Source organism: Zosterops lateralis (genome assembly GCF_965231275.1).
Source record: "Zosterops lateralis genome assembly, chromosome: 7".
NCBI lineage: Eukaryota > Metazoa > Chordata > Aves > Passeriformes > Zosteropidae > Zosterops > Zosterops lateralis.
This window is the reverse complement of record NC_139767.1, coordinates 32087436-32112024: the sequence shown is the minus strand read 5'-3', so window position 1 is coordinate 32112024 and position 24589 is coordinate 32087436. Positions and strand designations below refer to the sequence as shown.

Here is a 24589-nt window from a genome sequence, read left to right as displayed (position 1 = left end):
TTCTGATGAATAAGTTCCCAATGGTGTAGGTGGCAGCTAAAATGTAAAGTCCCCACACAGACCTTTTCCATCCTGTCACAACATTGACAAAGCAGGAGTGCACCTGCAGTGCTGAGCTGAGTGTGGTGTGCTGCATTTTCCACCAGTGGATAAAACCAAATGTTACCTTTTATTGGGCATCAACATTGTTTAAATTCTGTTTTAATATTCTTTCAAATTCTGTTTCTCTGTCATAACAAAGACAGAAATGTAGTGGGTATATAATTTTCTCAGCTCTTTCCTTCCTGAGAATCAAGTCCTAATAACATGGCATTGATTATAATTCAGAGATTGCTATTAAATCTGCAAAAGATGAAATCTCTCCTTTATTATGAAAGCAGGGATTTCAGAATTGTTTAAAAACAGCCTAAATCCTCAGGCAATATCTGTGCATGCTCATTTCCAGTACCCTTTCTTTTGTTTTGGAAATAACAGGAGACTGTCAGATAATTGTCAATTTTATTTTTGCACATGACAATAGAAATATAAGGATATTATTTCCAAAGTTTAGCTGTTTACTACTTCATAATTATTCAAATTGTTTTCTGCTAAGACCCAAAAATTCCAGAGCATTTCCAGCCTTGAGTTTTTCCTGTAAAAACAAAACACATATATATACATGTTTGTGCTTAGCTCATATTTAACTCAAATGCTTTTACTTGTGCTTTAAAAGGAACTGCTGCAAAGAGACAGAAGATCCTCTTCTAGTCCTAACAGAAATCCATGTTCTACACTGATTCTTCAGTGTTTTATCCCATGTATCAGCCAGAGACTTGAACAGGAGCAAAAACTTCACAAATGTAAAAATCATACCTTCAGCTTATGGTCAAAATCATCCATTGAATCAATCAATTTTCCAGGTTCCAGTTCCCCAAGTGGAAAAGGGTAATCTGTCCCCAAAATAACTTTGTCCTAGTAATAAAAAAAATTTGTACATTTTGTAGTAAGTTAAACAAGAGAGTTTAAATAAGATTAATATTAATGTGATACAATATTATAGCAACATTAATATTATACTTTAAACTCATAAATTTTAATTTTTTCAGATTTTAAATTTCTTCTTAATTAACATTAAACAGTAGAGCACAGGCTTTCTGGAATGTATAATGAAGTACAAGAAATAACATGTATATATTGACTGATTAATTATGAAGATTGTAACTTCTACTAGGAAAAGAACAAAGCTTGAAAACAATGACTCAAGAGTCTTTTGGATGCATTTTATTTGGAAAAAAGTGCAGGTTATTTATTAATCATTTCTGTGGTGGCTAACTGAAGTTATGGTATTTTAATTTTGATAAGCAGAAAGTTGAAAATGCAAATCCCAGGCCTGTGGTATGAGTATATGTTGCTTGGATGAATGAAACACAGTTAGAACTTGTTATAATGTTTGAACTCTGCTACCAGAGTTCAGTACTAAAATAGGGTGAAGAAAACATCATCTAGTTATTTTGTGAAATGGTTTGTTTTTCTTACTTGTCAAATGTTTTAAAAAAATACTTTAAAACACATTTCCTACTCAGACTGATTTTTTGTACTGTGGTGCTGTTTTGAAAGGTAACAGCCCCTGCAAGAGGTCTGCTTAAACTGCAATAATTAATCTTGATTAAGTGTTGCCATAATTAAATGGCCAATAAAGGATACACAGAATTCTTCCTTCTGAGTTTTGACTTACTCATTCCGTGCTCTGCACTGGTGTGTGGAGTACAAAATGTGTGTGAGACTTTTGGATACATTTCTTTAAGAATCTCAGGAAGTTCTCCACCAAACTCAGAATAGATGCTTGGATCTGCAGTCCTGAATTCGAAATTTTGGGCTAAATACACCCACACAAATTTAAAATTATCAATGGGTGAGAGGAATGTGTAATAAGAAATACAAAACAATTAAAACTATCTTCTCTGTGCTACTTTAAAAGATGTAGTAATGGCAGTGGAGTACTACTTAAAACATGATACAATGTAAAATTACTACAAATACTTACATTTTTAAAAAGTATTTAATTTAGTTTAATTTAATTTAACTGGTATTCAACTTCAGATAACAAAACCTAAATTTCATTTACCAAATTTCATGTATTTCTGGAAGTCTGCAGCTTTTTTCAAAAAATTTTTTTCACTGTTTTTGGCTGGAACTGGATATTAACTGTGGGTTTGAAACACGTACCTGAAAATATGGGTGACATGATTTGTTTTTGAAAGTAAGTCAGTGAAAAGAAAATTCAATAAAAATCTGTGTGCGACATCCCTGTTATCAGAGATGAAAAGAAATGAGCAGATCCTCAATTGTTACAGGCTCATTTTCTCTCAGGAATGATATTTCCCCATTTCACCAGCCTGGAGAGTGCATACTGTCAACTCTCTTGATTTTATCAAAAGTCTGTTTTCCTTTAGGCTTCATCTCCTGCAGGCAGGAATATTTGAAAAAAACCACAATTTTCATTAAAAATGTATGTTTTTAAATGTCTCATGGATTTGAAATTGAAATGATGAATTTTGGACACTTGTTATAATGTTTGAACTCTATTACCAGAGTTAATACTGAAATAGGGTGAAGAAAACACAATTCAATTATTTTCTGAAATGGTTTGTTTTCTTATTTGTCAAATGCTTAAAATTTTTTTTTTAATCTCCACTAGATGTCACCCAAAAGTCTCTGAAAGAACCTACACAAGCCATCACCCAAAATCTAAACAGAAGAGACACATTCTATTGTTCTGTCCTGTGTTCTAATTTATTATAGAAGAATTAACATAAGATTAACATAGGAAAATTTATACCCTCTGTCTAATAAATCCAGTTCTGAGCATAGACTAAAGAAAATATATTTGTATGTGCGTACTTTGAAGCAGCTAAATATATTATTTTATTTATAATATTCAGTTAAATACCAAGGTGCTTTATTCAGATAAGAAAAACAAATGTCATGTATTTTATGATTAAAAAACCAACTAAAAACCACACCAGCTTTACATGAGAAAGTGGATTTCTACACAAAAGAGAAGGAAACATAGAATTTGTCCATCTGTTTACTAGGGAAAGTCATGTAAGACAGGAAGGTTTGTATATTCTTATTTACGTCTCCTATATACTAAACCAGAAAGAAATCCCACATCCTCACTGGAATAATAGATATTTTTTCTTTTCCTCTCTATGTAGATATATTTTTCACTCTCTTTGAAAGTATTTCATAGCTAATCATGCGATCTGTTCATTAGTAGTAAAATTAAGAGGAGCATATGAGTAAGAAAAATTTAGAAGCAGCATTCTTGCTGTGCTCCCAGTGATCTCAGGCTGTTCATTTGTACCCTTTGAGCTTCACTTTTGTACCCATCTATAAAATGGGGGTTGCAATATCTGTCTTTAGCAACCAGCTTCAGAGGAGTGCTGTGAAGCCTCTGCAGATGAATGCTCCCAGCATCAGGGAAGTACTGTTATATTCTTCCAAACTATATCAACAAAGTCAATTTTCCCTAGAACACTTGGAGGTCGATTCCTTAATTAGCACATCTCTCCCATTAGAGAGGTACATGGGGCTAATGATTAACCTCAGTGGACCCTGCTGCTCAGCACAACTTTTTTTTCACAGTAATAAGGACCCAAATCTGAAGATGAATCTCAATAAGCTTTAAGCATGACTTCATCTTCTTATATAAGGAAAAATTGTATTTGCCTTGAGTTTTGCCTTCTTTCCTACTACCATGATACACCTGAAAAAAACTCTAGAACACTATAGTCAGTTCAGCTCCAATTTCTGACCAGCCTTTGGATGATGGCTCTGGAGGAATCACCATGGGGAAGTTTTTGCAGAGATGCACTGAACCATTTAATCCCATGTCAACCAAGTTCTTCACTTTTTTATAGCCAGCAACATTGGGGATTTTGTGTTTATTTGTATTCACCTCATGCTACCTCATCACGGGAGGAGCGAAGGACTGCAGCCATTCTGCACTCTTACAAAATGCTTTCTCAGAAGTGTGTATTTCTGCTTCCACCCCCAATTAACCTGCACCCCTAACTAAGAAGAGATGAGACTAAATGGACACGACTCATCACAGCTGTCAGTGGATTTTAACATTGATCAGCTTGAGGCGAGCACACCACACGTTGGTGCAGGCAGTGGCTGCTCCCCAGGGACCCAAAGCCATGTCCAAGCACATCTTCCCTCACACTGATGCCCTTCCTGCACAGCTCTGAGCTGTTCTCTGGAGACCTGGCCTATTTCAAACTTCCAGCTCACAAAGTTACAGTGTCAGCCTCAAGACTCCATCACGTTGTTTTTAGCCCAGCATTTATTAATCTTCTGTGTGTTACTGTACCAACACACGACTGCACTGAAAGTGCTGAGATATTTGGTGTTTAAGCATTTGACTCATGGAAGGGTGTTATGTGAGAATGTCAACTTTCCTTAGAAAAAGAGGGAACTTTTTAATCTTCATGGTTATAAAGTAGAGTTTAAAATCGTGATGTGAATGTTTTTGTTTTCAAGGACAAGATGCCTTAGGCTATTGAAAAGAGAAAGAAAGTTTTCCTGACTGTAAAAGACATTTATGTTTTTGGTATCTGACTCATGACTTTTCAGCACTGGGATTGCACCTGATGTCACATTGTGTGAGCTCAAAATACTCAGAGGAGAATTAAAGAAGACACCAACATCCTGTGTACTATGCTGGCCAAATTTATTGTGTTAAGACTCTTAATTTTAAAAGTCTGCTGACAAAATAAATAATATACCAATGAGGCTAATGCTGAGTGACTTTTAGATTATCAAATTTCAGTCCATAATCTCTCTCTCCACAAAGAACTAAATTCCAGTTGCAAAGACTAAACACAATTAAGGACCAGAGTCAATGTGTAGCTTCTTAGGATGAAAAGTAGAGAAATTAGAGTGTGGTGCAAAGAAAGCAGCTTTCCCACAGCAGCAACAGTTTAGAGCAGCCTTGAGATGCAAAGCTGACTCTAAAGCAGAAGTGACCTGAGACTTGTGTGCTACACAAGTTCAGACAGAAAAAAACCTTCAATTCTTCAGCCATGGATTCAGCATCCTGTTGTACTTTCCCTCCTGCTTTGCTCTTGACATCTACAGTTCAGTTTAACAGATTCAGATCACAAAAAGAATCCGTGGTCTCAAGCCAGGCTGAGTCACACAGCTGCTAATTTACCAAGGTCTTCCTAACAATGGCAAAACATGGCTCCCAAGATTTTAAAATGGGCGAAAGGAAACAAGTGAGTGATCTTTTCTCCTTGCACTGGCAATTTAAAATTCAAGAGTTAGACTCATCCTTGTGTACTAAAACTGCATGTGGAACAAAAATGTACTTAGAATGAGCACGGTCTGGATTTGGGGAGATTTCTCAGAAAAGGAGGTAACAAAGGCAAATGTTGAGCCTCTATAAGCCTTTGGGTGTCTTATAATGGACGTGCACATCACACAGAGTAAAATTTTAAAATCTATTGAAAAAAAAAACCTACTTAAAGCCACAGTTAGATTGAAAAGATAATGCATATCAAAAACTACTGGGCTGTGGGCCATGATATATTTGCTATTTAGAGGTTGGCAACAGAAATGAAAAGAAATTAGTATTGAGAGGGAGTCCTAGTATTCTATTAGTAATCCATCTGGTGCCTAAAAGTAATCCCTGGGACAGAGATGGCAAATGCCACTTGAGTTAATACCCACTGATCATCAGAACTTTCCAGTACTAACAGCTTATTAGCAGATCTTTTTTGAGTACATTGACCTGGGTTTTATCTTGCTTGTTTCTAATGGAATTAGGCTCCATGGCAGTTTCTTTGCACATTTTATGGGGGTCCTTCCATAAATCTGTTTTTGGTTCAGGGTGGATTTAACAAAAGAAGATATCCTGTCTCCACTCCTTAGAGCTGCAGTGTTACTGTATTCTACAAACATAAACACTTCAAAAAAGTTTCCTACTATTGTTTCAAGCTGTAGTTGTGCTGTCACATGGTTGAATTTTCCATGAATCTTCAAATGCAGAGTTTTCCTAACAGGCACAAGTGCTGCAGGGGAGCTGCAGGCAGAAGTCGAGTCCCAAAGCTACAGACTTCCTGTGCAGCACGAACTGAAAACCCACAGGTTTTAAGGTGTGATACCTGAGCTCAGAGTACCACAATAAAGAAAGCAATAGTGCTGCATTGCTATTTTTGTCTGGCCCAGGCAAGTCAGTTCTAGTGCAGATTTATTGCAGTAACCTGTTCATAGTATTAGAGAGGAAAATGGGAAATCAACAGATTTTTTTTTAGAAAAAACCCAATCAGCTGAGTGGTGTTTGTGAACTTTGGTCATACAGGAGGCCCTGATGACAGCAACAGCTCCACACCATGTGAGCCTAGACACTGATGTACAGGAAACAGGACTGCAGCTGTTGAGACAATAAAATCCCTGTCAGAGCTGCATTTCTGATTTGACATCTGGGAGGGATCTGCCTCTGACTGCAGACACTCAGTGAGGTGCAGAGATCCAGGCACAAAGACAGGTATCTTGTTGATTTGCAGTGATCCATTGGAACTGGCATGAGGGATGCCATCTTCAATCCCTTCCTGAGCATTTACTAAATGAGAAGGGATTATTTGAATGTTTTAGGCTTTTTCTGTCCCATGCTGTACCTCATTTAAATGGTTTGCTAAAGTATAAAGATTTCTTTACAAACAACTAAAATACTTCTGCAAACCCATAATGATTAATTATCTTGCTGACATACTCACAAAAGCTTTCCTTATTACTGCTTTTTTTTCTGTCTATAACTTCCCAAGTGGAAATACAATTTCATTTCTTCAAGCATGCACTTGAATTTAAAAATTAAGCCATTTGAAAACCAAGCTCCAAATTGGAGCAGTCTTTGCTTGAAGTCCTGAAAAGCTTAGAGAAGGATGAAACTTGGGTTGACAGTGCATGATTTCCTGGATTAAACCCACCATTTCAATGAATCCATATGGTAAAAGCATTATTAACATGGCAGAAGCCCATCAATTTATTTCACTGGGTGACACTGTCTTCTTCCTGCTTTCCTCTTCTCTTCTCCTTTTGCTGTTTCCTGGAAAATTAACTGAAGAGTGACTCACCCACTTCTGGAAGCACTAAAACTCACCTCTCCTACTACACTTGTTAGCAGCCTTAGTGCCCCACGGTCGTGGACAAGAGAGTCTGTGTAAAATGAGCCAAGGTATTTTCTGGGATCCACCTTATTGTCCATGGCACACAGATCAGGGCGCACGTTGAATCCATGGGAGATTCGGCCCACTGTGTATGGAAAAGCTCCACCTGCAAGAAGGAATTTTTAATAACTTCTAAAAAGCTGAAAATATGTATTAGGGAAAAAAAGCCACCTTATCACCAAAGATCTGTAAGTTTTCCTGTCAGCTCTTTAGAAAGAAAGTGCTCTGCACCAGTGGTATTTTATTCCTTTACCTTCATTAGCTTCTTTCTCTGTTTTTCTCACTTCTTCATTACTGTGATGCCCAAATTCCTCTTGCTCCTTCCTTGTCCCTTTCCTTAAACCACCTGCTGCCTCCCCTTCCTTTTTGTTTCCCTTAAAGGCTGTTGTACCAGTTCAAACCCTGCAGGCTGGAGAGTGTTCACAGAAGCAGCTGATCTGTCAGACTCTCTTCTTTGGGGTGACAGTGCTCAGCTGGTGGCAGGCTTCACGTGGTGACCCCATTAGCTGAGATACCAGAAAATACAACTTTACCGTGCTCAGCCAAAGAACAGGAGTTTCACATGGTGCATTACTCACCTCCATGTGCAAAGCAAACTTTCAGCTTAGGGAATTTTTCAAAGATTCCTCCCATAATCATGGAGCAAATGGCCATGGTTGTTTCTGTTGGCATGCCTAAGAAGAAAAGCATCTCAATTGTATAAGAGCTTTACTTTTTAAACTTTCTATTTGATTTTTAAATGTTATTTTAATTTTCTTCCATTAGCCTCGAGCCAACTGAAAAAGTAATAGTTGCAGGGCAGCTGCCAAAGGTCATGCTTTATTTCCACTGGAGGGACATGGAATTGAACTCTAATTAACTGAAATGAAGACACAGGCCTGGAAGTGAAGGTCTTCTGAATTCTAAGTCCAGTTTTTGCTCCATACCACTGGGACAGATGACAGGATGGATATATCCTGAAATACCAAGGACAGGCCTGATTATTGTTATCCTTGCTCAAAGACAAGTCTGGAATATGCCAGGGTGTCTTCTCACCTCTGCTTGTGGGTTTCTTTTGTGTGGAAAGTGGGGCAGATATGTTGATGGGTATTCCAACACAGATTTGGGGTTTGGTTATGACATGATGCCAGATCCTACAGTTTAGAACTAACCTGTCTCTCTCTTTGCTCTTGGCTGAGCTGGATGCCCAGTTAGAAACAGAATAGGAATTCACGTTCCTACAGTAGCCCTCAGTTTCTGAGCACACCCAACATATTTAGAATATCATGACATTTTAAACATCTAACTTCAGACATGCAGCTTGAAATTAGGATCTCAATTCCCTTCATTTATGGGGGAAACAACACCTATCCAGCTCAAAAGGTTATTTTTATTAATGTTTTACTATACACTCAGATGCAAAGCATTATTAGGCTTAGTAAGAAAATATTCTACTTACACTTTGTTAAGTAAATGCAATAATTTTAATTGTGTTGTAGAGCCTGCTCTGATTAAGACTAACTGATATTGTTTCAAGATATCCACTGTTGATTGGGACAGCAAGATTTTCCAAGCAGAATGTGTATGTATGTTGTGTATGTTTTTTACAACTGGTGGCAGTGCAAAACCATGCAAAACAAACCAACACAGAACAAAATACATGAGGGCAGAATCAGGTCTAAACATTTCTGGGTGGCAGAATAACCCTGCTCCTGTTATTCAATATTATGATTTACCCATCAAACAGGGGAAAATTGGAAACTAGATAATATCCTACATCTACTGAGAGCTTTCAAAGTACATGTTGTTTCAGCTACAGTTGACGTAAAGTTAGATTTATTTCCTCTCTGATCAAGCTGTTTCTTAGAAATAACCAAAGAAATTCTAGGAAATAATGCTTGGTTTTGCTTACTCCTTCATTTACTCCTGTTATATTTGAGGAGCTCATTTCTGAGATGAATCACTTCTTCCTTGTTATCTGCTCTTTGTATTTAGGGCAAAAGAGAATACTATATTCTGTTGCTAGTCTGTTGCTGAATAATTTTAATTCCAAGTGTTTAAAAGAAAAAACTAAACAAGCTTAGAAACAAATGACTGCCGAATTTACACTACAGACTTAATCATAATACTAGATCTAAAAAAAGGAAGTTTGACAGAAAAACGATGTAATTTTCTCTGTACTTGTACTTGGGAACAATCTCCTGGGCATAATCCAGTTCATAAATGTAGAATAAGCAGAGTAAATATACACTTACCTATTAGCCAGGGAAACCAATATTTGGACATCCTCCCATCTATCTGCATGTCCCAGGGATGCACAAAGAGACAGCAATTTAATTTCTCAGCAGCCTGCAGCAATAAGAGAAAGTCTAAATCTTGACTAATCATAGCAAAATTCATCTTAGATCTTAGTCATGCTCTTCAACGACCTGCAAATCTGTACTGAGCAGTGGTACTAGTAATGAAAATAGGCCCACAAGTAAGAACTGTAAGCAACAGTTGGCTGTATTTACTCCTCTGGGCCATATTCTGAAATCCTCACTCAGTTTCACAGCTCTTCCTGTGACTACAGGACTGGAAGCACAGATGATAACATCCCTTTAGTAAACCAAGTATTTCTCAGAATAATTCAGTACAAAAATGCCTTTCCAGTGATGTTTTTCAGCCATCCTGTAGTATAAAACTCAGTTCAAGAAAACATTCTTTTTGTTTCATTACACATGAGAATGAATTCCCATAATGTCTCATAGAATCATTTGAGAATGGTTTTGCAGAATTGTTCCAGCTGCATTCGGAAATATTCATTGAGTGGTGCTGCATTTGTCCCCTTTGGCCCTCTGCCTGGCTTAAAAAAACTTAAAAATATTCCTAATCCTCTCTAACAGTTCAAAATCTGGCTATATTCTGATCACTAACCCATCTCTACACAAGTATGGTAATTTTTCCAAAACTACTGACATCTTTGGAAAGGAAAACAGAAGACTAGTGTTGGATGCTGACTCTGACTGTGTAATTTTACTGTGTACTTAAATTTAAATACACAGTCATCAGAGCCATTCATATGCTTAACCAGGATTTAACAGCTTCGTTTTGTCAGATGTATTTCTGGACATGCTCTTGTTGCTAAGGAGATTATCACACATTTGAAAAATATGGGTTTATTTACCCATACATGCATAAATAAAAGCTGCAACTTTTGGATCGTGGAGAAGAATTGCCATCTACATTTGTAAACTAAAAATAGCAATTCAATAACTGGCCTGGTAGTTTGGCAAAGTTCATGATCCAATATGGCTTTATTTCATAATCTGTATTATCCAGAGATGTTTCTAAAAATGAAAGGGGATACTTCCTACATGTGTGAAACTCGAGCTGAAGGATGCACAGTATATGAGAGATCCCAGAACCAGAGAGGGATCTCAGCAGCAGAGTCAGGGAGTTACTGGAGATGGTTCCAAGATGATGAAGGGACTGAGCATCTCTCCTGTGAGAGAACTGGGACTGTTTGACTCCAAGGAGAGAAGGTTCAGTGGAGATCAGGTTGCCCTGAGGGATTGTGGAGTTTCCATCCTCGGAGATATTTAAAAGCCACCTGGGCATGGTCCTGGGATTTTGCTGTAGGTGGCCCTGCTTGAGCAGGGGGTTGGTCCAGGTGGCCTCCAGAGGCCCCTTCCAACCTCAGCCATGCTGTGATTCCATTAACATGGGCATCTCCAGGAGCAGATGTTGATATCTGACTGCATGTGGCCATAAAAACAAATAGTCCAGGTGCTGCAACAACAGAGCTTTTGAATAAATTGAGCATCCTGCAAAATAATCTCTGGGAACCAATTCCAAGCTGACAGCTCTAATAACTTGAGAAACAGATTCAGAATGGACATTGATTAAATCCCTAATTGAGATAAATTACCACCTTCATCTGGATCTCAGGCTATTTAAGAAATGCTATCTATTAATTAATTTGATAATCAATACATTCAGTTTGGAAATTTTGTCCTGTTTACATAGTTCTGTGTGGTACTTTGGTGCTATAGGTATCTCTGATAATCTCAGGGAGTTTTATCAATTATTTCTATAGGATTGGATACAGTAACTTGAACTCAAATGCAAACAGGGAAGAAATGCTTTATTTGATACTGCACTTATCCTCACAAATCAAGAAGGCAAATCTACAGTGAGAACTCATATAATAAGCCAAAATTTGTTATTCATTATTATAAAATGTAATTTAAAATTAAATTAAAAATGTTTCAAAATATGTTGTATTATTGCCATTGTCTCCTATAAAGAATTATCATTTACAATTAAACCTGAGTCTTTCTGATCACTAGGCAGATTAGAAGGCTCAAATGATGACTGAACGTGCTCCAACATATTTTTAGACAGATTTCCACATCACAGTATTCCCCTAAAGAAGGAAAGCGACAACTACTCACAGCATAAATATCGTACAGCTCTGGGGCATTCAGGTCCCACTCATTGACATGAGATCCTATCTGCACTCCAGGAAATCCAAGTTCACTCACACAACGATGCATTTCCTTCACAGCCAGCTCTGGAGCTTGCAGAGGTAACGTGCCCAGCCCAACAAACCTCTTGGGGTACTTCTTTACTGTAGCAGCTAAGTCATTATTTAATATCTGGGCGAGATCTAAAGTATCCTGAGGTTTGGCCTGGTAAGATATGAAGCAGAGCAGCACATTTAAATATAGTTCTCAAATGTTATCACCTTTGGAAGTTATTGGATAAATGTCATTGCAAACAACTGGTAGGGTTTGAGCCCAAATTTGCTTTACAGTTCTGAATAGCTGGAAACCAGTAGGGCTAAATTCTGCCTGGCTTTAAAACCTCTGGGTGCAGTTCTACTTTTCCTCTTGAATATTTTATCAACTGCTGCTGCCTTTACTGCTCAGGATGAGTGTAATAAAGCCCAGGTTGCTGATGCACATAAGTACCTGGTCTTTTGTGGAAAGCAGTCCCCTGGTTTTGTTTATCATGATGCAAAAACCTCAGTAGATAATTTTTATACATAGCAATGAATATTTACTCTTCTATTACTGGAGCTGAAGAAATAAAAATAAGAAATGTGAGATGCTGGAGCGTGTCAATTCTACAGAGAAAGCTTGAGCAAACTTCTCTAACATTTAGAAGGAGATAACATCCATAATTCTAGTAAGGAAGTGCAATATCCATGCAATCAATCTCTGGATTTTTTTTTCCAATACATATTTAATGGAAAATATTCCCTTAGATACCAGAATAAAATTTTGAAGAGATGTAACTAACCAGAAATTCTGAATATCAGTGGCATTTCTAATATATGGACTTAACACAATGGATCTTAATGCACAAATCCATTTACATATAAACATCTTGACCTGTACACATTGCTAAATACATTCAGAATGTATTTAGAACAGCATTTTGCTGTGATTTATCTCCTTAGCCTGTTTTATTTCTTGGAAGCATTCAAGATCACCACGTGGGGAACACAGGAACTTAAATTTGCTCCTGAATTTTAAGATTCAAAGCATTCTAGGTTAATGAGTCCCATGCCACATTAAAAAAGAAACTGGGACAAGGCCACAAATTCATCTTTCATGCCTTTTCTTTTTCTCCCTGAGAAAATACTGATTGATGTCTAGCTTTCCTAGAATGTGTACATACATGTCTGCTTGCTAAGCATGGATTCATGTTGTACGTATTTTTTCTCCCCATTTCCAGCTGCCCTCAGAAAAAATTCAGTTGTTTGATCTTTTCTCACTGTATGTGCTCCAGTGTGGAACTTTGCCAGGACATCCTGCAGACACCTTCTCACACCTGCACTCCTTTCTTGCCTTTTTGTTTTCACAGCAGAATAATTTAGTGACTACTTCAATTTGTAGGAAGATGCTTCTGTATTTTAAAAATGTTGCTGCATATGAATTACAAAATATGTTAGTTGGAACTTACCCAGTAGCTGAACATTACAGGGACTGTGGACAGGACTTGGACAGTGACTCCTGAGTAAGAAAAAGCAAATATTAATGCTTCCTTTTTTGTTGTCTGTTTTTGATAAAATGTTACAAATAAGAAAGGATTTTGGTTTGAGAGGCAGAATTTAAAAGCTCTAATGATAGGAAAGACTGATTAAACAGTGGTATAGAGAATTTTTTTTAAATTCAGGATCATGGCAATAAATCTCATAGTGTATCAATTTATTAGGATTTGGATATTTTTGCTACATAGAAACAAAAAACACTACCATATTCACACTAGATTATTTGTGAAATCAGGGGTTTTGATTTTAGAAGGATTTAGTAGGCACATGTACAAACAATTAAAATAGCAATTTAATATTACTCTCACATGAATGAAACTGACATTAAACCAACAGAATACAGTAACTCAAGTTTACTTTGGGGTTAATTTGTCATATATATTAAATAAATGAATGAATTAGCCCGAACATAAATAGCATTCTGTTAACAATGGTTGTTAAACAATGTTTTCCTAAATGTTCCCAAATCTATATTGTGTTGGGTTTCATTCATCTTGTGTCTGGACTACTAAGGTTGTAAATATAAAATAATCTGCCTGATTTAAGAAACAACTTTGACGTTAAAAATAGAAGTAATTAAGTCCATGTTGTTTTGTTTATGCTCAAACACAAATCTATATAATAACATTGTGTGTGACAGGTTATAGGAGTTAAAACAACAAACCTGGCAGACAAACAAAATAAACAATAAACAGTAATTAGGAATTCACACAGTAGTTACATGCAAAACTGTTTTGTTTTGTTTGTTTGTTTTGTTTGTCTGTTTGTTTGTTTTAAGGTCTGTTTGTAATATTTTTGTGCATATCTTGTCATGCTTTAAAATTTTTGACTTGGTTGTTAGTAGTAAAACTACTAGAACAAAAGTTGGCAGAAAAAAAACTTGAAGAGCATGAACTCTAGGAGAACTCTAAGACAATGACTTGCCAAAACATTTCAATGATTAAAATTATTTATCCTCCTCCTCAGAAGTTTAAGTAGGAAACAAGAGGAGAAGCTGAGTCAGATTGCTACAAGATCTGATTAATATTATGTACAGCAGTGATGGTTTAGGAGTAAGGATTAGGTCTGCAAAATTACATAAATACTGAATTATCCAAGTTGGATCATCCACCAATATGGACACCTGATGAGTCTGTTGAGAACATTCTCCATGTTTTCCACAATAAACATTGCATCTGCTTTCTATCCATTTTTACACTTCTGAGCAAATTTAACATAAACCTTAAAGGTACATTTCCAAGCTGACTGTTCCTAGACATTAGCTTTAGGAAGAAGAATCAGCACAGGAAAGCCTCTACTCTTTTACCTTCTTCAGAAGGTTTTACAGAGGAGAAAATAACAAGGGAAAGCAGTTAGGATGAACTGATACATTTTCTCAAACAAAATTCTGATGATTTGTGTCACAGAACTGTGATTTAATTACTTTTACAGCTTGTTTTATTGAGTGACATGGATAGCGTGTTTTATTGAGTGGATCAAGACAGAAGTATGTACATCAATTAGACTTAGGACATATGATTAGGAAAACTAATTGAGCCTCTTTGGTCCACTGGAGACCATTTCTTATTGCTGGTAAGATTTCTTTGGCATTGCACAAACAAAGCTTTTTAGCATCCAAGCTCCAAGTTATCTCTCTGAGTTAAAAATACCCTCCTGTGACTGATTCTAGTTTTGTTCAGCTGGCACACTCCTTGCATCTTTGCCCCAAAACTACGCCATGTTTAGAGGGTAAATTTTTGGGTACAATCTGTCTCAGCCTGTGTAAGAGAAAGCAGTCTTTGAACCAAGTAGCTACAGCTTCCTAAACCAAAAAGGAATAAATGTGGTCCATATTTATCATTAGCTGAGCAGTAAGGATGAAAGAATGAAAAACACCAAGGCCTTTTTTTCCCCCACACATAATTAATTTGCCTGTTTGTCTGGAGTGCTGTAATAAAAAGGGACATTTTTAGGGCACAAGTCACCAGATGGTGCTGTAACATACAGGTTTAGATTATTTTTTAACCAAGCGAACACTGTTTAGTTCATGAAGAAATTGTGATGCTGCTTTCATGTTACATTTTGTTTTCTGGAGAGCTGCTGCAAAAATTTGGGAAAAAAAAATCCTCCTGTGTTTTCCCTTTGTCTACAACAAATATGTGGGGCAGAACTGTTTTGTAGAAACTTGCCATTAGTGCTGAGAGAAATATCTGAAAGAGAAAAATGCCCAAAGGCTATTTATGATCTACTCTGTAGTTCAGTGATTTGGTAATCCCCAAAATCCCTGAGCTAACTCAGGGAAACATTACAGTCTAGTCAAGGCATGATTCTATGATTCTGTGAGTAGGCAGCATATTTCAGAGTTTGCAAAGGCTTTCTGGTATTCCCATAAATGTCTAATGGTTGGAGTTTCAAAAACTGCTTTTCCAGGGTGGAAATGAAGTTGATGAAATTTATCTAAATTGTGTTTATATAAATTACCCATTACCTGGTGAGTTCCCAAGCCAGCCTATGTTATGGGTTGCACCAAACCTCCCTAAGAAGAATAACCCAGAGTATCTCCTAACACGGAATAACAGGATAATTTAGGTTGGAAAAGACCTCTAAGATCATTGATTCCAACCATTAGTCCAGTTCTGCCAGGCCCACCACTGAACCATGTCCCCAAACACCACATCTACACATCCTTTAAATCCCTCCAGGGATGGGGACCCCACCAGGGCTGTTCTAGGGCTTGACAACATTTTTAAAGAAGAAATTTTTCTTAATATCCAGTCTAAACCTTCCCTGGTGCAATTTCAGGCCATTTCTTCTTGTTTATTACTCATTATCTTGGAGAAGAGACCAACTCCCTGCTGCCTACAACAGCTTTCATATGCTTATCAAGGCAGAGAAGGAAACAATAATCATAAAGATGCTCCTTTAAAAGATTGCAGATACAGTATCTGCTCTTTTAATCAACTTAATGTGTTTGTTCCTTATGAAAAGTTGAAGATATTCAAGTTGTGTCTGCTGGGAAACTGATGGAGGAACTATTCAGGCATTAATCTAAGAAAAAATAATCTTTAGTAACATAAAATTCTCAAATTACTAGAGTAATTTGGAATTACAATGTTAATAAGAACAAGCAAAAGTAATTGATCAGCCAAGATTTTTTTTCCCTCATCCTCAGTCTCCCATCTGACCAACCTTATTTAGTGGCTTGCAGGTAACATGATGGAAAATAAATTTGCATCTGGTTAAGTTTCTAAATGAGTAAAACTCCCTTTTCTGACAAAGTAATTGTACCAGTTCTCTAGGCTCAGAGTCCTCCAGAAAAAACACAGAATGAAGCTGCAACATGGCTAAACAGAAAAAAAGGTATTAGAAAAGGAAACAGACATACAAGAAATCCTATGTGTAAAAAGAATATTTTTAATATTTGGAACAAAAATGACAGAGTTTCCTCTTCCTTTACATGAATCATGTTTTAACAGGAACGTATGGTGCCATTTCTAGTCCAGGGTCAGTCATCCTTACTTCTGTCAATGAGTTCCTTAGTGCCTTAAATCCTACCAAAATTAACAAATACTGGTGGGGAATAAATTGCTGCTGAGAATGAGGAAAGTTATGGGCACAAGTTCCTTCTGAGTATAAACATACCAGTTTCCAATTACTTTCAACAGATTTAAACCAAGGAATTAATATGCTAAACCTTTTTTTTTTTTTTTTTCTTAAATATTGTTGTTGAGCACTTTCAGGCTGACAGAGAAGTTGTTATTGTAAATGAAGCACAATTATTTGAGTTCCTTCATGGAGGTACCTGACTGGTCCATCTCTTTAATCCGTACTTCTGGATCCCAGCAGTTCTCTTGAATAACTCTAAAAACTTTCCCATCCTTCATCATCTTTGCCTGTCCCTGTGAAATGACATTTTCATATATTATAAATGTGACAAAGTAGTACCTGCTAATTTATAGTCTCTTGAGTATATTGTGCTCCTTATAGAAATTCAGTGGCAAAATTTTGATCGTTTATTTCTATGCAGTAGGTATTTTTAAACAAAGAGTATTTTTAAAATAGACACGAATAGAACAGTCATTTATAGTTCAGATTTAATTCTTCATAATAATAATAAAAAAAATCTCCTTCCTTTTGCAATGTACATCACTCTATATTTATTTGGAAAAGATACCAGGTACCTTAATCCAAATTTATCCTCAAACCAAATTTTGACCTCAAAACAATGCTCTAATTAAATCTGTGCTAAATTTTCCCTTTGGGTATGTGTGTGTTCTTTTAAAGTCAATAGCATCACAATGATTCCAGTAACTACAGAAATAATTGTGCAACACAGTTAATTTCAGTCCAGTGATTTCTTCTCACCAGTGGTACTGAGACAAAAGGAGACCTATTGTGTTGTCTTCAGATTACATTTTCTCCTTGGGAAGAAAAACAATTTGGGAAAAAATTCCAAACAAAACTTAAACACAGTATAAACCCTGACCTGAATTCGGGTAAAACCCTTTCTCATATCCCACCAATTTCCAGACTTAGGAAGCTCAGAATGTCATCACAGTCATGAAATTTAATACTGTTCCTTTATCAGCACGGAAACTTTTAAAATTTCATATTTGGTTGATGTGTGAATTGCTCAGAGAGAGGCACAGAAAGCAAATTGTCTGTTCCAATTAGGGGTACCCACCAGCTGCTACAGACACAACAGGATTTCTCTTGGCACAAAGGGATGAGATACAACCCACCAACACCTGCAAGCCCTGAGTATTCCTTGGCTGTTTTAATTTTCTGTAGGGGTAAATAGAAAGTCAGAAGATCCCCTGATGCTGTGCACCTGTGGTTAGTAAGTGCAGTCACACAGCAGAGGCACTGGGCAGAGAACACACCCCATCTGCAGGTAAAAACTGAAACCCACACAAGAAAACAAAGCAGCTGTTCCTTCACCTTCCCAGTAAACAGGAGCTGAGGGCAAAGCAGACTTTGGGCTCTTCAAGAAAGGGATTTCTGTCTCTCTCCACTGTATTTTTCCTCACAAAATTGGTCTTATTTAAGATCCTGGCAATTTTTCTAAAGAAAAGAACCTGCTAAATCAGAATATTTACTACTAATGCACTCAGCCAGGTAGGGTTCTGTCCCCTTCCAAGAACTCAAACTGTTCTTAACCTTGAATTTGTTATTAACTGCATACATCATTCACAAATATACTGTCCTAATGAATATTTTAAAACCCTCCTCAACAAATCTAAGTGTGCTGCCTTGGCAACCTGTCAAGATACTTGTTAGCTGTATCACAGGTTGTGAAAATTGCTTGAAATATTACAATTACAGGGTCCTGATCGTCTGGTGAAATACTTCAGGTTCTTGTAAAACTGGTTTTCCAACCTGATGGAGAGGTTTACTGTAGCCATACACTCAAATACATTAAGAAAAGTTTAGTGCAGTGATGCAGGTTGTCCAATAAACAAATATTTGGAGTGTGAGAAAAAGGCAGAGTAGAATCAAGCACTTAATCACGTATGAATAGATCACATGAAGTTTACTGTTCTATTCTATTCTATACTTCTCTATCCCATCCTAAAAAATATCTAATATTTAACATTTTAATTAATGTATGTGGCAATTAAGAGAGAGACATTTACAAATTAAGTCCTGCAGGTTCAGCAAACTACATTTAAAATTCTCTCATCACTAAACAACTCAGTCACATCCCAAATTGCACTTTTAAAATATGCACCTAATTATTTTCTTTCAGTTTGACCCCGGTGCTTCTTCAGAGAGTGATATGGGAAGTCTTTGGGAGTTTTTTTAATCCTGGGAGTTAACATCCTCAGGTCCACACGTCTGAACAGGATTTTGTTTTGCCATTCACTTTTTGTCATGCAAAATTTCCAGAAAAAAGTAGGCCAGATGGAATTCTCAGCAGAGCATGTAAGGCCATTATTGACTTGCCACAAAGTTCCTCTGCAAACTATTTTTAGCACAGAGTTTTAGCATCAGACCTGTAACAAAATCACCAGAAATGTGCCCAATCCTTGTCTGCTTCCTGCTGCTGCCACCTATCCCAAAAGCTGTGCCATCCACACTCTGATTCTGCAGGTGGCTTGTCATTTACTAAAATATCAATTCCTTTTGGGTTTGCTTCTCATAAGATGAGAATTTAACTCAACCCAAATCTATTTGTAATCTGCTTTAGCTTGACCTATTTTGTTGAAAAGACTTTCTCAGAGCTACCCATTCCAAGTGTTAAAATGAGATAATAAAGAAGAACAGATGTTGGTCCATACAAGAGAGTGTGAGTTTCATCTTTCAGGCAAAAGGTTCTGCTGAGGTATATTAGGACTTGGCCTGATACTACTTCATAGGAAACAGAGCTCTAGAGAAATCTGTATCAAAGACAGAGCCAATCTTATTGCCACTTTGCTTCTTAAAAGATTTACTGTGCAAGATCAGCTGTGAGCACCAAACAGCCCAAACCTTGCAGTGATGATCCAGCTGTACCCATCCACCATATCCATATCTCTGTGGAGGAAAGAAGAGAAAGCCAGTTCTAGTTAGTTCTCTGCAGTAATAATAATAATAACAACAATAATAATAATAATAATAATTGCAGTTCTTACAAAAATACCTCATTCAGGAGAAGCACTTACATGTGCTCAGCTTTGGGCCAGAGTAGCCTCACTGACTTCAGCAGAAGTGCTGAAGTGTAGCTGGACTGGACTAATGGTGTTTGTAGAGCTGGAATTTTAGTTTCCAGTTCAACAACATTTTTAAACAACTGCTTTAAAAATGCTTAAAATTGCTTACTACATTGAGGTTCTGACTGAAATAATTTTGACACAGAAAACATTAAATTAAGCATTTGGCAGTGTGAAAATTGAGCTGACAACTTTCCAATCTGTGATCAGTTAATCATTAACACGAAGATGCATTGATTCCACTTTTCAGCTTCCATGATTCAGCAGCAGGAGTGAAGGTCAGCCTCTTGTCTATTAATATTTAAACAGGGAAGAGAAGCTAAAAAGGAGAAGCTTAGATGCTCATTGATTCTTTCAGAGAGGTTCAGAATTGTTCATGCAAAAAAACCGCAAAACCTACATAAGATGCTGATTTCTTTTTACTTCCAATTAGAAAGGAATGAACTCTTGAAATCTCTGAGTGAAAACAATGCTCAGACTTCCCATTTCTCCAAAAAAGAAACATTTGAAAGGAAACTAAGGCATTTGTTTCACTGAAGTGTAAATGATTTGGACACAGTCCTGAATTTTCTGTGATACCAAACCAGTATTTAATGCCACTGTGAGCTTTCCTAACGTGGGTGAAGAGCCAAACCCCCTGACCTCAGCCAGAGACTCAGTCATTGAGGCTGTGAGCTCTGTTTAACGATGTAGATTTTATTTAAATTGATACATTCATAGGTTTATACACATCTAAAAATACTGACATTTTGAGAAAGTTGGATGAGTGACAACTAATGAGAACTGCAAACTAGATCCATGCTAATTGCAATTGTAAGCTGAGCAGTAAAAAAATGCCTGAAATGGGTACTGAAGGAGCCCATAGGCAATAGAGAATCTCACTAGTCTGGTTTTGAACTTATTTTATTCTTTCTTCCCCATAGTTATTAGTTGCAGATATTGACAACCCATATCCACTTTTCCTGTGACTTTTTTTACTTGTGATATTTTCCTAGGCTGTTAAAACAGTATCTTAACAACAGAATTTTCTAGTTTGAAGGTCCAGTATTTACAAAGCTGGAAACAAGAAAGAGAAGTTTAGCACTAACTAAATCTGTGCATGTTAAGATGCCTCATTGTTTTTCCTTGCATGAAATGGAGAGATCTGTGTTAATGGCTTGAATTTCCGGAGGACTCCAGGGAATTCTGAGAGTTGTTTCCTACTCTGAGCCCATTAATAAACCATTGAATCGCTCAGAACAGAGGGGAAAAAAATCTATCAGGTGCAAATTAAATTTTAAAAAATTGGTATTTGCCTCTTTATCTCTGTTTAAAGAAAAGCAATGCTGGTCCACAGTGTCAAACAGTGAATTTTGTCTTGACGTACATCTGTGAACATTAAGGAATTCTTGGGGTCATTTTATCTCAGTGAATTTATTGTCCTTTAAAAGTACTTACAGATAAAAATGTTTAATTTTTAAGAAAAACCCATATAACATCAGAATGAAGGAATTCTATAGGCATTTTTATGAAGTTATTTCACAAAGGCAACAAAATATGAAACATGGAAAAGCAACCTGTCTTTGTAGTCTGGATATTTAAAGTCCACTCCATTTAAAACAGACAATTATTCTTGAAGTATCTGTATCCTCACCTACATTATACACTGGTATGTGTTTTTCATCAGGAGCTGTTATTATTACAAATAGGAGGTTCAACTAGATATTTATAAAAGCTTTCCTAGCTAAACAAGGAAACAAACATTCCTTTCCTATGCAGGTTTTGTGGATAATGATGTTATTTTTCACAACTAATGAAGAAATAGTCCTATGTATGTTTTTATTGCCAGGTTTTCTTATGAATTTTTTTTTCTAATATGCTGTTTACATTTCCCAGCTGGTCTCTCTCTAACATTGACTGAAACTAGACTGCTTAAAATCACAGAAACACAGAGCTAATAGATATGAAACCCTTTCAGATTGATTACATTAAAACCTAAATGACATTTTTCATTCTAAAATACATTTCACAGGCTCAGGAAAAATATTGTGGACAAGAAGAAATTTATGTCACTGAATAATAACAACAACAATAACAACAATAATAATAAGTTAACAGAAATTCACTTTTAGCTTCAGTGTTCTGACAACTGAGATTTTCTGTTTTAAATACAATAAGCTACTTGTTTCCAGTAACTGAAAAAATAGCAGATATTAGTAACATTATCATCATCAATTAGCTGTACTTAGAGTGACCCCACTCCCATTAATGTTAATGATTTCATGCCTGTGGGTATAATGATGTGAATAAATTTGTCTCAGTTATTTTGTCTAATATTTGATTATTTATTTTATTTAAAACAAATGTGAATACCATTTAGGAACAGAACAGCTCTATTTTTATCAAGAAAGTGGAATTTATACCTTATCATCCAAAAATTTTGTGTCTCAAAAAACTCAAGGAAAACTTTAAGGATTGCTTTGGAATAAATAAAAAGTGGGGAACAGAGCCCAGTATTACATCCCCTTCTGACTGGACTCTTGCTTTTCAAAGCAGTGCAATACAAATATTTTACAGTTGGAAAAAAAAATTCCCAAATTATACAAAACCCTAGAGATATTTACCACAGAACCCTTCATTCATTTTTCTTTCAAAAACCACATTGGTAGAAATGGTTGCTGATAACATAATGCACTGAATATCTAAACTCTTATTACCTTTTTAAGGTCAGGCCATTCCTTAGGTAGAATGTGGCTATGAATATCAATTTTCATTTTTGAAGTGCCAGAGGAGAAATCCTCCTTCAATGCCAATGTTTTCTGTGTCAGTGCTGCTATCCCTCCAGTCCCTGGGTCACAGGTTATTAACTCTGGCTGCTGTCCAGATCCACCTGCTGCCCTATCAGGGGAATGGGGTACAGTGGCCAACCAGGGAGCCTCATTCCAGAGGAGTGGCTCTCCAAAAGAACAAAGACTTCGAGCAGAAAGTCCCTGTTAATGCATAAACTGCAGCTGTCTGAGGGCAAAGGGAAAATACTTGTTTATATTGGCACTATGAAGGGATTTATTTTACACAGAATCTAGAATGTCGAAAATAATTCAATAAAAGTGAGTTGGAATAAATGTATTAAATGTGCTGACTTGAATTTCTTCCCTTCTCCCTCTTAGGTTGTGAAATAATTTGTAGAGAGCATATAATATACCCTTGGCAGAGTCACACATCCTCATCTATTCTCTTTTTTTTCTTGCATTTTCTTTAAAGTTTTATCAAACCCCCTTGAAAATATTGAATTTTAGCCAAAACTATGCTCTGCATTTTATTTTCCCCCTCTCCATCATTGGTTCACTCAGGATATTTACACAAGCTACTGCATAATGTTGCTTACAGCCTCTCAAGATGCCTCAATTATACAGCAATACATAGATGCATTTCAAATATAACAGTTTCTGCACCCTAAGTTAAGCTTAACTGGAGCTATTTCAGATTTCCTGTGAAACTACATCTCATCTTTTGCCCTTTACTCAATTTAGAATTACACTTTGCTTAAGATACCCTTGCTCTTTATTTGTGCTGTATTTTTGTCTGTAATTTATTCCCCCTGTAGTTTTATTTCAGTATATGTTACTCACACAACGTGTTTGTTAACATTCCCTGATTAGTTTTTTTTAGTGAAAAATGCTGATTTTTTTTCCCAAACCCAAATGCTGTTGTGAATCTTGTAACTCGAAATCAAGCATCTTGAAAAATAAGTGGCCCATTTTGTTTTATCCTTTTCCTGACTTCCTTATTTTATTTGGGCTTGAAAAAAACCCCACAGACTCTTGTATTTCCCTAGTTGTCCACTCATTAAGCAAATCTGCTTTGGATTTGGTCAGATAACTTTCTTAGGAGTTATTTTTCATGTCAATTTCTTGTGACAGGGTTGGTTGCTTGGTTGATCTTGTACTTCTCTGCAGAAAGAGGTCACTGAAGACTGAATGTTCCAAAGAAATAGGAAGAGGCAGTTTTGGGAAAGTATTCCCTAAATACAGCAAGACAGCCAACAATTTACTTTAACAGATCAAAACTCAGGGACTGAAAATAGCAATTATTTCTGTCTCAAAACCAAAATCAATCTCTTCACAAGCAGGCTGCCAGGTTAAGCAGCAGATTTGCTCTCCTGCTCCCAGATGTGACAGCCACGCTGTGTGATGTGGCACTGCAGTGTCAGCCTGGTGACAGCACTGTTCCTGCTTGGACTAGAGCTGACAGAAGAAAGAAGTATTGATTCTGCTCTGGGAGCTCTGCATTGTGAGTCCACAGACAGGAGGCAAACGCCTAAAGTGAGTCTTTCAATGAGATGTCTGGGAGACAATTTCCCATAGAAAGCAGAGTGAAGTGAGGGAGAGGGGCAGGGAGAGATTTGTGCAACTGATTAGCCCAAGACACCAAGAATCTTCAGTCACCAAAGCTGCAGGATTCCATGCAGGGCTCAGCTGCATTTCTTCAACACGGAGCTTAATTTTCTTCAGCTCTAAAAAAAGCCGTGGTTGTTAGTTACTGCTCCCAAGACACAGCTTAGCTTGCAAACACTGTAGTACTCCCACGCTGCATTTCATTTAACAAAACACATCGTTTGGAAGCCACACCAGTTGAAGGCAAAACGTGTATCCATGTCACCTGATCAAAGGGCAGTGAGACATCTGCCTGTATCCAACATGAGCCAT

General features: G+C 36.8%; 1 protein-coding gene across 1 annotated transcript; it reads right to left on the bottom strand.

The window, feature by feature from the left end:
* Positions 1 to 484: 484 nt before the first annotated feature.
* Positions 485 to 22755, bottom strand: ACMSD (aminocarboxymuconate semialdehyde decarboxylase). Its single transcript, XM_083864796.1, has 10 exons — positions 22601 to 22755; positions 19684 to 19728; positions 17015 to 17111; positions 13146 to 13195; positions 11630 to 11866; positions 9449 to 9542; positions 7793 to 7888; positions 7148 to 7320; positions 853 to 951; positions 485 to 631 (listed from the first exon to the last, which is right to left on the bottom strand). Exons 1-10 carry the CDS (start codon positions 22655 to 22657, stop codon positions 569 to 571), a joined length of 1011 nt encoding a protein of 336 aa, XP_083720922.1. The 5' UTR covers positions 22658 to 22755; the 3' UTR covers positions 485 to 568.
* Positions 22756 to 24589: the final 1834 nt, after the last annotated feature.